The sequence below is a fragment of the Camellia sinensis genome, chromosome 4, assembly GCF_055761805.1.
Source record: "Camellia sinensis isolate YWXY chromosome 4, ASM5576180v1, whole genome shotgun sequence".
NCBI lineage: Eukaryota > Viridiplantae > Streptophyta > Magnoliopsida > Ericales > Theaceae > Camellia > Camellia sinensis.
In genome coordinates this window covers 214844441-214861797 of record NC_138964.1, presented here as the reverse complement: position 1 = coordinate 214861797, position 17357 = coordinate 214844441, and the positions used below count along the sequence as shown (strand labels likewise).

General features: G+C 34.3%; 1 protein-coding gene across 2 annotated transcripts; it reads right to left on the bottom strand.

Moving 5' to 3' along the window:
- Positions 1 to 13613: 13613 nt before the first annotated feature.
- LOC114272445 (F-box/kelch-repeat protein At4g19870-like) lies at positions 13614 to 16033 on the bottom strand. Of its 2 annotated transcripts, XM_082867544.1 has the most exons (3): positions 15788 to 16033; positions 14337 to 15502; positions 13614 to 13901 (listed from the first exon to the last, which is right to left on the bottom strand). In XM_082867544.1, the coding sequence occupies exon 2, from the start codon at positions 15500 to 15502 to the stop codon at positions 14348 to 14350; it is 1155 nt and encodes a 384-aa protein (XP_082723670.1). In that variant the 5' UTR covers positions 15788 to 16033; the 3' UTR covers positions 13614 to 13901; positions 14337 to 14347. The 2 variants fall into 2 exon arrangements, with proteins under 2 accessions (XP_082723670.1, XP_082723671.1); XM_082867545.1 differs by lacking the exon at positions 13614 to 13901 and having other exon boundaries at positions 14217 to 15502; positions 15788 to 16015.
- Between the last annotated feature and the right edge of the window lie 1324 nt (positions 16034 to 17357).

Here is a 17357-nt window from a genome sequence, read left to right as displayed (position 1 = left end):
GAGTCTGAAATATTTGTTTACACAGAAAGACTTGAACTTGAGGCAGAGGAGGTGGATGGAGTTCATAGAGGATTATGACTTTGAGTTGCATTATCATCCGGGAAAGGCCAATGTAGTGGCCGATGCCCTTAGCAGGAAACCTGTTGGTGACATAGCTAATATAGCCATCCGAGAATGGGAGATGTTGGGTGCACTTGGGGAGTTTGATTTACTTTTGGGCGAATCCGTTGAGGCTGCGGCCTTGTTTTCTGTTGTTGCACAGCCTACACTTGTGACTCGAGTGTTAGAGGCTCAGAGAGGTAACTTTGAGGTAGAATCTCTTTGTGAGAAGATTTCCAGTGGGAAGGTGGAGAAGGGTTTGTCGATGTATTCCGACCAGAGTATGAGATACCGAAACCGTTTGTTTGTGCCGGAGTCTTGTCGAGAGGAGGTACTCCGAGAGTTCCATCATTCACGCTTTGCGGTGCATCCGGGAGGCACTAAGATGTATCGGGATTTGGGTCGCCAGTTCTGGTGGCGGGGTATGAAGAGAGATGTGGCAGCTTTCGTGTCTAAGTGCCTTACTTGTCAGCAAGTGAAGGCCGAACATCAGAGGCCAGCGGGTTTGTTGCAACCCTTGCCTATTGCCGAGTGGAAGTGGGAACATGTTACTATGGATTTCGTTGTGGGTCTTCCGAGGACTCAGCGGGGTAGTGATGCTATTTGGGTAGTTGTAGACCGGTTGACTAAGTCGGCGCACTTCATTCCTATGCGCGTGAGAGATTCAGTCGATCATCTTGCCGACTTGTACATTCGGGACATAGTGAGGTTACACGGGGTTCCAGTAACGATCGTCTCAGATAGAGATCCTCGTTTTACTGCCAGGTTGTGGCAGAGTTTGCAGAGTGCTTTAGGCACTAAGTTGACCTTTAGCACGGCTTATCATCCTCAGACTGACGGGCAGTCCGAGCGTACTATTCAGATCCTTGAGGATATGCTTCGGGGTTGTGTTCTAGACTTTAGCGGGTCGTGGGAGAGGCACTTGCCGTTGGTGGAGTTTGCCTACAACAACAGTTTCCAGTCTAGTATCAGTATGGCACCATTTGAGGCCTTGTATGGCCGACCGTGCAGATCTCCTGTTTGTTGGGCCGAGGTGGGTGATGCACCTCTGTTGGGCCCGGAGTTGGTGAGGGAAACGACGGAGAAAGTTGAGCTGATCCGTCAGAGGCTTGTTACAGCCCAGAGTCGTCAGAAATCTTATGTCGACCGTAGGAGGAGACCTTTGGTGTTTGACATGGGAGATCACGTCTTTCTGAAGATATCACCTAGACGGGGATTGATGAGGTTTGGGAAGAGCGGGAAGTTGTCCCCTCGGTTTATTGGTCCGTTTGAGATCCTTGAGAGGATTGGCGAGGCTGCTTATCGTTTAGCTTTACCGCCGCAGCTGTCCGGAGTACATGACGTGTTTCATGTGAGTATGCTTCGGAAGTATGAGCCGGATCCATCACATGTGTTGGATTGGACCGATTTAGTGGTTGATGAGGATGTCTCGTATGAGGAGAGACCGGTTCGGGTCTTAGATAGGCGGGATCAAGTTTTGCGAGGCAAAACCATCCCTTTGGTGAAAGTTTTGTGGAAACATCACGGAGTGGAGGAAGCCACTTGGGAACGTGAGTTGGAAGTCCGCGAAAAATACCCGGACATGTTTATTGATTTGTAATCTGGTATTTAGATTTTGTAATATTGTTGAACTTAAGAGACTTAAGAGCTTTATATATGTCTTAAGTTGTAAAACATTGAGTATGTTTTGGTAAATGGGTGTATCTTGAAACTAGCTTTATTATAGAAGTTTAGTGTAACATTGCAGATGTTGATTACATTGTTGAATGTGTTGTATATATCTTGAAATTGAATTTGATATGGGAATTGCTAACATTGAAAGGAATAATGCATAATAGTGATGCAGGTTGAGATATATGTTGTTTTATATATATATTGTGAGATGCCTCTTGATAAAAAGATGAAATGACCAATTTTGGGTCAAGTTGTTTACTAATGAATGGTCATAATATAAAAAAAAAAACTTATGCTTAATTTCGGGGACGAAATTCTTTGAAGGGGGGGAGGTTATAGCGACCCCGGTTTTTTTCCCATTTGATTATTGTATCTGGACTTAGGTTCCGTAGATTCGGTCATTGTATAATTGTTGTTGTTGTCCCTCATTTTCTTATTTGGAGTTATAGGATGTGTTGGGCAGGTTTGTTTCAGGTTGGTTGGGTTTAGAAACCAAGTGTTGCTGTCCAGATTTTTGGTTCTTCGCTCGAGCGAGGAGTTGGTCGCTCGAGCGAGGTGTTGTTTTTGGTTCTTCGCTCGAGCTGGGGTTTAGTCGCTCGAGCGAGAGATGGCGTCCAGTATGGACCTGTAGCATTGCATTCTTGGCTCGAGCGAGATTTTCTTTGCTCGAGCGAGGATTTCTTGTGTCTGGTCGCTCGAGCGACCAAGTCTTCGCTCGAGCGAGCCTGTCCAGTTTAATTACGCAACAGCGGGTTTTGATCAGTCTTTTTCAACTTCTTTTTGATTCCAAACCCTAGGTCCGACTTCTCTCTCTCCCTACTCACCTTCTCTATTAAGTTTGATCTATTTAGAGTGTGTTTCTACCCTAGTTGCTTTATTAAAAAGATAGAGGGAGTCGAGGGCTTTCTTTTAATCTGAACATTTGGCGATTTGGAGCACATTGGTATTTGGGTATTCATTTTTGTCTTCTCCATTTGGGTTGTTTTCTTCGAGGTAGGGATTTCCTACTCCATTTTATAAGCTTTGTTCTAAGTTTTGGTATTTTGATAAGTTGGGGTTACTTTGATAATTTTGGGAAAAAACCCTAGTTGTTTAAATTAATTAATTTGTATAATTAATGTAAGGGAATTGGGGAATTTGGTTAAATTCATGAAATTGGGAAATTTATTGCTTAAATGGTGTAGTTGGATAATGTAAATCACTCGCCCATTGAATTGTTGATATATTTATTTCCAGTCTAGAAATAACTGTTTTGGGCTATCGGTGGAGGATAGTCGTGATTGTTGTAAACATTGCATGTGGATTAGGAATAACTGAAACTAATCACATTGGTTAAGTCATTAATTTTGACTATTGCATTGATACAGAAAATACGTGTATTGATTGAGCATTGCATTTGCATACATTGTTTTGTGTGGGAGGAGATAGGGGATGTACTCCACGGTTTAGGGGAAGATAGGGGATGGACCTCTAAACCGGATTTTGTTTGGGAGGAGATAGGGGATGGACTCCATTAGCATCACTTTTATGTGTGCTTATTTATATAGAAGTGTTTTTATTGATACAACACTAAAATGTATATCAATTTGGAAGTATGAAGTGTTTTGATTTGAGCTTGAGTCTCATTTGTTTGTTGATATTGGAAGAATGTGAATATGATATATATAATTCACTGTTGTAAGTTTGGCCAGGTTCTGAGCCATATTGATAAAGTTGGAAAGTAAAACCTGTCTTAGACAATAGTGTCATGAGACTGTAAAATGAAGTAATTGATTATCTTGGTTAACCATCTGTTGAATGCTATTGCTTTATTCATTGCTTATATGTGGTTTAGTATATTTCTACTGGGCTGTGGCTCACCCTTTATGGGAACATCATTTTCAGGTCCAGGTGATAAGCTACCTCCCAGGACTTAGCTTGGAAGGATTTGGAATTTGAAGACTATCTTTAGTTGTTTGTTTTTATTTGATAAATAATCAAGCCTAGGGCTTTATTTGTATTTGAGTTAGAACTCATATTTTTGTGTCCAAGTGTTGGCTTGGAAAGATGTAAGCCCATAGGGCATTTAATTTGATGTTACATGTAATGTTTTTATTTAGTAATACTCTGATGAATGAATTAATAAATTGTTTTCTTTAAATAATGCATGTTGATGATATACATATAATGGGTTTATTTTGAGGGCGTTACATAAATACTAAAGAAAAAGCCCCAGTTTGCTCACCTGAACCGTATGTATACCGGATTATTTCTTTGTTAAACACCATTGTTCCCTTTTGCAGTCCCCTTGTTCCTCTTTTGCAACGGCTCCGTCATTGTTGATGAAGATTGGGAGAGAGAGGGAGGAAGAGAGAAGATGAAGAGAGTAATACAGGGTTTGGGGTTCAATTGCCAGCAAGGGTTGGGCGGAATGGGCTCCGATGGAGGTAGAGAGAGAGAGGGGGTGCCGTTGTCAATATTCAAGGGTGTTTGGGGCTGCCACTGTTGATGAAGATTGGGATGGCGGAGAGATGGAGGGAGGTAGAGAGAAGATGATGAAAGGGAATGGGCTCCGACAAGGAAGGTTGGGCTCTGATGAAGAGGGAGAGGGAGAGAGAGAGAGAGAGAGAGAGAGAGAGAGAGAGAGGGGCTGTGTGTTTTCAAAATTTGAAATCAAAAAAGAGATTAATGGGAGAGACAAATGGGAGTGAGAGAGAGAGAGAGGGTCTGTTGAAAATGAGAGAGACAATTGGGGTGAGATATTTTGAGCCCTTAGACTAATGGTCCAAATTTTGACACAGGTATAAAAGTCACATCCGGATTCAAAAAGCCTCTTGCCTTATTATATAGATAAATACAAAACTATAAGAACATAAAAGAAACAATATTGCACTATAGTTCCTATTTATCAATTTTAATCACTTTTGTAGGCATAACTCATAAGAGTAGTCCCAATAACTGACAGTGTTTCCTACATTGTCTTAAAAGGTACATTTTCACAACCATCAATAAATGCATCTTTAGATGAGAGCCTTCAGCCAATGAAAACTGAAACCCAACATGCACAGCAATATGTTTCTAGAGATTGTTAGTCCCACTAAAAGAATTGACAAATTTTAGTTCCCAATAGAGATTAGACTTTATGTTTCTCTTGATACCATGAGCAGCACCAAACCATGGCATACACCAGAGGAAAAGTGCGCCCCCTACTGTGATGAGATACAGAGAGCAATTATTTGAACCTAGGTCTCTTCAAAACAAATAAGCATAATTAAACCAACAGGAAATAAATAAATAAAAGGTTTAGTTTATAGCAGGAAAGAGTTTAGAGGTTGTTTTGCATAATTCATTGCCATTGCCTGGTGCTTTTATGATTAATTTGCTATACGTGTTCTCTTTAATAAGCGCAAATTATTTGCATGGTTCAAGGCTAGTCCAACAATTATGCTTAATTTATTCATTAAAAATCGATAATAAATCACAATGAATTATTAATACAAAGGGTCTAGTACAGCTTAGGTAGAGGGCAAAGAAGGCCACCTTCCACAGGGGGGTTGAGCAGAAAAGAAAGTACTATTTACACCAACAATAACAATGATGAAATAAATAAATAAACAAACAACTAAATAAAACCCATGAACCTTTCATACATGTCTGAACCACTTTCACATGAACCTCAAGCTACATTGTAACAAACCAATAAAACTATGATATACACACCTATAAGGCTTGATTTTCAGTTCAATTTGGCGTAACAATGTCTGTATCAAGAAATGAACCAACTGAACAGGTTTTGATATGACCATACCCTAAGCTTGCACCAGAGCAAGTGCCTTGAACTAAACCAAACTAAACTAATCCTACCAACTAAAGCCTTTATAAGTCTCAGATTGCAACAGACGAAATTGAACCCCTGGATGGCAAATTTGATCTCAGAGGATTCTGATGAACCCCAGTAGTCACAATACTCCTACTCAATCCAACTCAACTTGTAACACCATTTAGATATTTTATTTTTTACATTAGTTCTAGCCTGTGGATAGTTTGTCTTATAGCACAATCAAAAGTGAATATAAGAGAAAAAAGGATTGACATTGCTTTTGTGCTCGCATTGACTGATTTTTGACATTGGTTTTCTTTGAGGGTTTCCCTCTCTTGACACAGAAATCAGTCAACTATAAATTGATTTTTAACCAAGAGAAACACTTTATTGACTAAAGATCTGGAAGTTATCTTCAACCTTTGTTAGATTATCTTGTTGCCTTTCTTCTGTTGTTTCTCATGGCAGGAGAGGATATCCTCCTGCCTTCTCCTTATCATTACACCAATAAATTCAATCTCAAATCAAACATCAACAAATAAATAAATAAAACTATTAAAAAGTATAAACTAAATTTCCTTAAGTATCTCATAAACAAATAGCACAAATATACTTGATTCCAAACCTAACAAATATATCATTCTACCACAAACAAACTTATATGTGACAGTAATAAAATTAGATTGTATTCATCTAAATGAATTAATAATGCTGCAATGTTCTAAACTATTAATACACAACCAACCAAAACAATGATCAATCACAAACTGTAAACATCAGACACAATGTTTCAATCACAAATTGGACAATGTTTCAATGTTTCACCAAATCAATGTTTAAATGTTTTAATCACAAAAATTAATGTTGAAATTAATTAATTAATTATAAAATTAGATTAGAGTTTAGTAAAGACTAAAGATTAGAGATTAGAGATTATAAAATTAGATTAGAGTTTAGATTAGATTAAAGATTAGAGTAGATTAGATTAAAGATTAATTAGAGTAAATTAGATTAGATTAAAGATTAATTAATTATAAAACCAGGCTTAATTAATGTTTCAATCAAAAGATTAGAGTAGAGATCATTATCAGTAAAGACTAAAGATTAGAGTAAAGATTATCCAAAGATTACCCAAAGATAGAAATATAAATACTAAAGAAAAAGCCCCGGTTTGCTCACTTGAACCGTATGTATACCGGATTATTTCTTTGTTGAACACCATTGTTCCCTTTTGCAGTCCCCTTGTTCCTCTTTTGCAACGGCTCTGTCATTGTTGATGAATATTGGGAGAGAGAGGGAGGAAGAGAGAAGATGAAGAGAGTAATACGGGGTTTGGGGTTCAATCGCCAGCAAGGGTTGGGCGGAATGGGCTCCGATGGAGGTAGAGAGAGAGAGGGGGGTGCCGTCGTCAACATTCAAGGGTGTTTAGGGCTGCCACTATTGATGAAGATTGGGATGGCGAAGAGATAGAGGGAGGAAGAGAGAAGATGATGAGAGGGAATGGGCTCCGATAGGGAAGGTTGGGCTCTGACAGAGATGGAGAGAGAGAGAGAGAGAGAGAGAGAGAGGCTGTGTGTTTTCAAAATTTGAAATAAAAAAAAAATATAAATGGAAGAGACAAATGGGAGTGAGAGAGAGAGAGAGGGTCTATTTAAAATGAGAGACAAATTGGGGTGAGATATTTTGAGCCCTTAGATTAAATCAATCTAATGGTCCAAATTTTGACACAGGTATAAAAGTCACATTCGGATTCAAAAAGCCTCTTGCCTTATTATATAGATTTTCTATTTAGAAACGAAATAACCAAGTGTACCTTTCTATAGTTCCTACAATTACTAACCTTCCTCCATAAAGACTTGTGGCATCATTAATTTAAACAAATTAAATTGATTAACTCCAAGATCCTGATTTCAATTAAAAAAGAAGTGATATTGTTGGGTGCAAGGGGATACATGGAGCCATGTGAAACAGAGGCAAATATAGAATGGCATTAAATAAAATAAATGGACAAAGTTTTAATTCTAATTGCAATGAAAAGAAGGGATAAAGAAGTGGGGTTGGAAACAGCTAAGGAGGGTTGTTGTTTTCTAAATAAAATCAGTGATTGTTACATTACAGCTTTTGAAAGTTGGAGTAGTCATTTTGTTTTCTTTGGTGCTGAAGTTGAAATTAGAGAAAGTTTCAAAGGACCTTGTTTAAAGCCAAGAACAAAGTCAATAAATTCAAGCTCTTTTCATCTCCTTGAGATATCCATATCTAAGACTAAGAGACACTCCTCCTGAATGGATGATTGGGGTTAATGTGTTACACTTAAAAAAGAAGCTAGTATTTCTTTCTTCATAAATATGATTTACTTAAAAAAAAAATCAGAATTTAAATAGAGTTGAATTTGTCTCCGGTCCACTGTAACAATTAAGAACATCAACACTTGTTCTTGAGTACAAAACCTAATAAAAAAAATTTTAACAAACCTTTCAGTCAAACCCAGAAATGACAGTAAGGAAAATTTCATTTTCTCTACTTCTGCCGCCACTTTCTCAGCAACCAAACAGGAAGAAAGAAAAAATAAATAAAACCCAAATAGAAGAGGGGGAAGGGAGAAGTGAGAGAAAAACTTCTGGAACTTTAGTTATGAAGTTACATTCTTTACATTCAGTCTTTACATTCTTTCTTTCTTTTTCCCCCTCTTCAAATGGAAGACATAATAGACTCCTCAAAACTTCTGGAACCTTAGTTATGAATTAAATCATTAAATCATAAAAACGGGGGGCAAAATGTGCTTCTTTTGCAAATCAATCACTAACCATAAACAAAACCTAACATTTACATACAACTTTAAACCAATTTTATGTATACAAAAGAAATTCATAATACCCAATTCTAGAAATTCAAAACCTAGCATTTACATACAACTCCATAATCCATAATACCGAATTCTAGAAATTCTGTACTCAATTCTATTTGGGTTTATGAACAAATCCATAAACAATTTGTTGTTCTAGAATTTTTGTTCTACAACATATTGATTATGGATTTCATTAGGGTTAATCACTAAAACAACATATTGATTATGGATTTCATTAGGGTTAATCACTAAAACAACATATTGGGTTTTCTAGATTTCATTAAGGTTAATCACTACAACTTCCATCCCTATTTTCAAAACCCAAATAGAAGGGGGAGAAATAGAAGAAGATATTCAGGCAGATGGAGCAATATTCTGGAAATAGAAGAGGGGGGAAACCCTAGATTCTTACACCACCTAAAAAAAACAACATGGAGGATAGCTTTCTACCTTGGAGTTGTGTAGGGAGAGAGGAGACAAAGATTCCGGATATCACCACCGGGGCTATATTCCGTCGAAGCTAATCACCATTGGAGAGAGAAAGCTCGGTGGAAAGAGGAAGCTATGTGGTGGGAAGAGGAAGAGGTGTGAGAGATTTGAAATCAAAATGTGAGAGAGAAAGAGAGAGAGAAGATGTCTGTGTAAAAGCTAAATGGAACCATTGAAATGGAAAACTGATGTCGGTGTAAAATCAAGATGTCTGTAAAATCTAAAAGCTAAACGAAAAACTGATCTCAACCCTTCATATTCACCCAAAAAATCTGAACCATTGAAATGTCCAAGTGAAGGAAACATTTTCAACCATGGGATTGAACCAATCTAACGGTTCATACTTTGACAAATAAACAAAGGTCCCATCAAATAAACAAAGGTCCCATCAAATATTCAAAAACCTCTTCCCTTATTATATAGATATATGTTGAAGATTCATATAAGGTCTAAATTTATGAAGTCTATTAGGTATTCAATATATTTAAAAATAATAATTAATTGTTCAAATTCATTTAATTTGTGGACTATAAAATTCATTAAAATCTCCACTACACACAGTAAAATCTAGCTCCTAATTCTGGGATCGTAGACTTTTCCATATAATATGAATAAAAATAAGTGAACAAAAAGGAGAAAAAAAAAAACAAGTAGAGAGAAAAATAAAAATGAGAGAAAATAAAAAAAAATAAAAAGAAAAGAGAGAGAAAGGTGGGATCATGGGATCATGGAAGAATGTGTGAGAAAAGGAAAAAGTAAGAGAGAGAAACGAGAAAATAGAAAATAGAAAATGTACATGTAAGATATTTTTTGAAAAATATATCTCAGCCGTTATTTTATAATTTGAATAGATCTAGGTCGTCTAAATATCCTTGTAGGACAAATGTATGTAGGACAAATTCAAAAATTATCCTGCTTTATTATATAGATTAGTGTATACTTGTGTCTAAAGATATGGTGTAATTAATGATTAGATCAAAATATAATTGAATATAAAATTATTGAGTTAAAATGTAATTCATCAAATTTGTTACTAAAAATTTAAGGCAAAATATAAATACAGGTATGTTGGTTTCAACTTTCAGACGAATTTTGTAAAATTATCTGGGCATAAATACACCACAATAAAATTAAAGTAAAATCTGAAAAAGATAATTTCTTGTAAGAATTTAAACATTTCATTTATATTAGTGTTTGAGACGGTATACTATGTTGTCTATGTCTTGCTGGTTTTGCCACCGATGTGGGCAACAAAATTCTGTTAAAAAAAAAAAAAAAACTCTTGTTTTTAGTTTTTAAACAAATCACTTTTATCACCATTTTTTTTATAACAAAACCCAATTTAAATTTTGAATTCAAATTTGTCCACCAAATAATAAAAACAATTACTCTGTTTGTTTTCCATTTATAAAATTTACTTTTCAAAAAATTATACCTTTTCGTTTTTCATTTTTTTTTTGTTTTCATTGAATTTTTTAAATATTTTACACATTTTTTTTTTAATTTTTAAACACACCTAACATAAAGTAAAATTTAAAAATATAATATTTGTGAGAAAAATCTTTAAAAATTCACTAAATACCAAAAATATAAAAAAAATTACGAAAATTCAATACATTTTTTGTTTTTTTTGTGTATTTATTCATTTTTAAAAATATTTTTCCACTAATATTTTACTATTTAGATAGATCTAAATAAGTTGTATCTAAAAAAATTTTAAAAAAAATGTTTAAAATTATAAAAATATTCACTAAAAACAAAAAATAAAAAAACTCAATTTATAAAAAATTGAATTCAGAAAATTAAAATCAAATACACTAAATATTTTCCACAAACATTTTTTAACATAACCACTTTTTTTTTTAATGATATTAATAATTATATTACTTCTCTTAATAACCAAATTATTTGTTTTTTTTCCATATTTTTTTAATTATTTAAATTTTGATTACAACTTTGAAATTTAGAAAAGTGAGGCGAGATGTGAGAGAGAAAAGAGGGAGGGTGTATGGGTGCAGAGTTATTTATTTATTTATTCATTTATTTTTTTTATGTGTTTGACTTTTAGGCGGGAAGTTGAAGTAGAGTGAGAGAGAGAGTCTCATCTCTACCCATGCCTAAAAGCACTTGCCAACTGGAATATGTAAAAATATATATATATATATATATATGACCAATTAATATACATTAATGTGTATTTAGAAAGAAAAAAATTAAGTATAAATCTAACCTTTGGTATAGTTAACAAAATGGCTGCCCCAAAACTTAAACTCATAATATCAAAATTATTAGGTCAAGATTTTACTATTGAACCAACAGTCAGCCCTTCTTGAAAATATATATCATGTTAAATTTTTATTGGATACAGTGTAAATAATGTTGGGATCAAAATAATAGTCAATTACCCAAATCAATTCTCTTGAGAGAATACTCATTTTCAATACTAAAAAAAAAAAATCAAACTTTGAATACAAAATAGAATACAAAATAAAATTCAAAATCCAATCCCAACACAACATACATTACACCAATGTAGGTAAACCCAAAAACATACGCAAAAACATACCCAAAAAACAGAGTAGGGAAAATGAGACAAATCAAGAGATAAAGTAAACGGCTCAATTCATCTTTAAACAAATTAATTAAATTAAACACCAAGCATTGATAAAGCAACCAATCAATTAAACAATCAATAAACAAAAAATCAAGGTGAGTACAGAAGGATATTATACGATGGAAATGGTGAAATTCCATTTGTGCTCTCTTCCAACCGTCATGGTGTTGAGTTCCAAGGAGAGCTCCACTTCACCTATAATGATCAAGGTGAACTTCGACATGCCTTCTATGTGATCACTAGTAGCATTTGCAGGATATCTTGAGCAATCTTAACTTTTACTTGAGCTTTTCTTTGTTGATAAAGCAATACTGGGTGGCCCGAAAAGAAGGTTGGCTCGAATGGCTCGAAATTTCACCTTGCCGGTCGTCCAAGAGGACGTTTGGCCAGTCGTTTGGTAAGGAGGTTGACAGCCGCGATCGACAAAGGTGACAACCGCGGTAGACAATCTTTCACCTAGTCGTCCGGGCAGACGTCCGGCCAATTATACGAGCGGACGACTACCAAGCATTTTTCTTGTTCATATATGAAATTCCTCTCTTTTTCTATATCACATTCTCACATCTACTTAGATGTACAAAAGAATACTTTCTTAGTCAAGTCAAGTGGAAGCATGATCAATACCCCCATACCTTTCATTAATCTACGGATATGGATTTGCAACTGCACTATGAACAATGTTGTTGAATTGCAAAGATAAAAGAATTCTAAAAGATACGATCGATGTGGGCTCAAAGGTGGCCCACCGAACCATACTGGACGAGTTCTCACATCTTTTCAATTGAGAGAAGCTGAAATAATACAAATTTTAAGACAATCTCAAGAAAGGTCTCTAATGCTGTGTTTGGTTGGGGGATTTGGGGAGGGATTTGGAAAAGGAAATAGAAAAGGTGTGTGAAATTAGGTGAAATGTAGGTATATTTTATTTACATTTCACCTAACTTTTCTCTTTCCCTTTCCAAATCCCTCCTCAAATCCTCCAACCAAACACAGCGTAAATGTTCCAAAAGAGGAGATGCATAGTTGATCACATTTGAAGTGTTGCATGAATAAGAATAGGAGAAAATTTTAATAGACTTGCCACTTGCCTAAATGATTGACTCAGTCAAATTTTTATTTTTCTTGTTATTTGTCATTGCTATTTTTATAAATTTTTAAACTTTTTTTTGGCTCTATATGTCCTCTATTATGATATCTTATTTGTATACAAGGCTGCTCGAAAAATATTGGCCAAGGAATTAATTCAAAATTTTGATTAAAATTTACTATTCAAAAAAGAAAAAAGAAAAAGAAAAAAGCACACTTGTCAATATCAACAAAACAAATAAGCAAAATAGATTAGGAGTGTCCCAAGTTGATTTGATTCAAGTTGTACTAAATTTAAAATCAATAGTCATGATCAGTTTAAAATTTTTGAAATCATCCACTACAACGAACCCAACCCAACTCAATATGGTTCGAGTTGGTTCGACATTCCACTATAAATAAAAAATAATAAATAATTAAAATAAACTAGTCTTTAAAGACCAAGAACTATGGAATTGAGATACATTATTTGTTTTGTGAAATCCAACTCAAGCTTAAATGCAAGCAATACAAATTACATTAAATTAGATTTCTTTTACGTAAAAAATTAAATACAATCAAACCTATTTTGATAAACAAAATAGATGAAAACAAATCAATATACATAGAATTATACAAAATATTGGTTCAGTTCTCAAGTTGATTTGATTTGAGCAACACCTAAACCAAGATGAATCTAATCTTATCGAGTTGATGATTTCAAGATCCAAAACCAAACCAATACACTTAGAAATCAAACAAAACCGATACACTCAAAAATCGAACCAATCAATACAAAGAGGTCAGATTGGTTCAATTTTTTGATTTACTGGGTATGTTGCACCCCTAAGATAGAAAGGTCTAAGTGCTTTATTAAATTTAACAACTAAACGAAGAACGCATCTCAATTCCATACCCTAAGAAGTCATGAATAACCCAAGTAAATATGAATGAAGTCCTTAGCATGCTTCAAATATATATATATATATATATATATAAATATAGCTACCAATCCAACACAACAGTAATTCCAAAACAGAGCCAATACCTATAAATTAAAGTCTCCAAATAACTTCAGGCATATAAATAAAATTATAACTTTCTAAAGTACAGACCACAAAAACAATGAATTCCTACAAAACAATGTCGAAAAACTTAAACTGGGCCATTCTTTAGTTATATGAACAATCCCCAACAACTTCAGGCCTAAAAAAAACAGCATCTTGTCATTAAGAAAATCATCGCATATGCAGGCTCTACAGGACGTCCTCAATATCACTACCAATTACCCTGTGACGTAACAAAAAAAAAAACGGCTGCAAAAGAACATAATATTATAAAAATATGGAAGTATAAACAAAATTAGGCAAACTAGATAAATTCAAATTTAAAAAATGATTCACTGTGCACAAATTGGAAAATAAAAAAATGGAACATATATAACTTACCAAAATTTTGTAAAATTATTCAGGCATAAATACACCCCCAATAAAATTAAAGTAAAAACTGGAAAAGATAATTTATTGTAAGAATTTAAACATTTCTTTTATATTAGTGTTTGAGCCAGTGTACTATGTTGTTTATGTGGGTAACAAAATTCTGTTAAAAAAAAACTCTTCTTTTCAGTTTTTAAACAAATCACTTTTATCACCATTTTTTTTTTTTAACAAAACCCAACAACAAATAAACAGAGAAACAAATAAAGTTCAAGAACAAAGGGCATGGACAGGAAGTAGATGATGAGCACTTACAAGGCAATGAGCTACCAAGGTAGGCAATCCATGAGCCGTATTTTATGATCAAAAACATAAGAATGGCAAGATAAGACAAAGGCAACCATAAGCTCGGTAGAAACTCGAATCTTGGTGCAATGAACACTGGAGGAATCAGTGCCAATCCAAAACAAGCAAAAATCATCACCAACCAAATGAACTAGGGTTGGCTTCATTTCATATGGATCCTCGTTGTATGAATCCAAAAGCCAACAGATTTGAAAATCTGTTATGGGCATATTGATCAAAGTTTTCTGAACAAAATCATAAGCAAACAGTGACTGAAAATTAATCCAGTAGATAGTGGTAAGAACAACAATAGGTGTGCTAAGGAAGCGACCGCATTTTAGAGGACCCAAACATTCCCAAATATTTTTTTCAACGTCATAGAGACACAAGGCTTTTGTAAGTTTAGAACAAACAAGGATTTTGTCAGAATATTCGCCAGTAAGAGGGGCAGCAAAGAAATGCAGAGATGCAAGAGAAGCAGGCGGAATAAGAGAAGGCGAGGGATCAGGCAAAGGATTCCATTCACCGGTTATAGTATCTAAAAACTCCCCCCAAACGCCTGGAATATCAGCAGGGTGGTGACCACCAAACACATAGAGCTTTCCATTGACACCAAGAACCGGAGTATTTGATCTACCACATAGAGTGGAAGGACCTCTCTTCCAACCCTCATCCGGACGATTAGTATCAAGAAACCTAACTTTACGAGACCATCGACCTTTCAAATTCCCTCCACGATGATCCCCTCCAATGCGATATATAGTGGATCCGACAACAGCACAACAAGCAACGTAACTACGAAACTTGTTCGACTTCATAAACGGAGAGAGTATTGGTGGATCCTCTCCTTGGTGGTGTTGCTCATGGCAGAAAGCCATGTATGCTCCTCTGATTTCTGAGGATGGGATTGGAAGAATCAACCTTGCTTTCTCCTCTTCTTCCTCCTTCTTCTTGTCCTTATTGCTTGACAGATTGACCATATACCATTCACTTGGATTATATATCTCTTCACCGGTAGAGACACACAAGCAGAAATTTTTCTCATTAGATAGCTGTCCTGTAGATGATGATCCCTCGCATTTTGCCAGTACTCTTTTCTTTTTCCCCCAATTCGTTAACCGCCCCAGCTCTGCCATCTGAGAAATCAAAAGAAAGTTTATTCATCCAGAAAAACAATTTTTTTTGTTTGTTTTGTTTTGTGAATTGAAAAAAACACAGCAATAATTAAAAACTAATCAAACTAACAAAACACTATGTGGGTTCTCTCAACTAAAAATCAAACCCAACAAAACCCTAACTGAAAATTTGAAAGCTTAACCTCAGAGAGCAAATAAACGATCTCTATGAAACATGAAACATCAAACTCCAACACTACTACTCTAAGTTCCAATATTAGATTCTCTTCGAATTAAAACACATACCTGAGACCGAGATAGTTGGATTGTGCGATTCTGATGGCCCGGTAGTCCTCGGAAGAAAAGGAGGAAAAAATAAAAAAAACCCTCCTTTTTGTTGCCCTCTCCTCCGTTGATGAACCTGTTCAAACACAAAAAGGAAGGGTATATATATGGGCGAGTGTGATACTAGGGTTCGGGAAGGGTTTCCCCGCCAATCGTGTCACCAAAAACGAATTTCCCTGCGAAAAATAATATCTATAATTTGAGTAAATCACACTCTGTCTCTTTAAAATTTCATCAATTTCTTACTTTAGTTTTTTACGTTTAATTTTTTTTTTTTTCATTTTGGCCTTTATGTTTATAATTGTTTCTACTTTCACCTTTCATGTTTGTAATCTCTCATATTTTGACTTTTTAAGTTTGATTTTTTTTATTTTGACCCTTTATACTTGCAATCATTTCCACTTTAACCCTTAATGTTTATAATCCTTCCCACTTTACTTCTAGACTAACTTCCATCTAAAAAATTAATAGAATTTATCACATCACCGACACATCAGCTCCATATGTGATGTAAAGAATTTATTAAAGATGCAAAAAATAAAAATAAATAAAAAAGAATTTTTTTGAATTTTTTTTAGTCTTTAGTGAATTTTTTTTTTCAAATTTATTCATAAATATTATTACATTATAGATGCATCTAGATTAGATGCAGCTAAAAAAATTAAAAAATTAAAAATGAACTAAAAAATGAAAAAAAAAAATAGATAACAAACTTTTCATTTCAAAATTGACAATATAGGAGTTTGAATCAATATATTTTCATTTTTTTCGCCTTTAGCAAACTTTTTTATTTTTTTAGTTAATTTTTTTAGCTGCATCTAATCTAGATGCATCTAGAATGTAATAACAACATTTATGAATAAATTTAAAACAAAAGTTCAATAAAGACTAAAAAAAGTTCTAGTTTTTTTGGTTTCTATTTTTCATTTTTTGCATCTTTAGTGAATTTTTTACATTATGCATGGAGCTGATGTGTTAGAAATGTGGCAGATTTTGTTAGTGTTTTTTTATTTTATTTTTTTTTATGGAAGTTAGTTTAGGAGTAAAATGGAAAGGATTGTAAACATGAAGGGCCAAAGTGGGATGGATTGCAAACATGAAGGACCAAAGTGGAAAAAATCAAACTTAAAGGGTCAAAATAGGAAAGATTGCAAACATGAAGGGCCAAAGTGAGAAAAATTAAACTTAAAGGATTAAAATGAGAAATGGGTGAAACTTTAAGGGGGTAAAGTGTGATTTACCCTTTTAATTTTGAAAGCTCTAGGAGCTTCAAAACTCCAATCCAATTATGTTGATTTTTTTTGTTATTTTTTAAAAAGAAAAGTATATCATTGGCTATTGAATTCACCTATGATTTAGGAATTTAAATTTCAAAATTTTATACCTAACAATATACACATACTTTAAGAAATTGCTTTCCATAATAAAAATATATTATATATTTAACCCAACTAATTAATTTTTTTTAAGTAGGAATTACTAAATCCCTTCGTAAAAAAAAAAAAAAAAAGGCTTATATTTTATTGTTTTT

Excerpts from the sequence above, each read along its gene's own strand:
- LOC114272445 (XM_082867544.1), bottom strand. The coding sequence starts at position 15,502 with ATGGCAGAGCTGGGGCGGTTAACGAATTGGGGGAAAAAGAAAAGAGTA.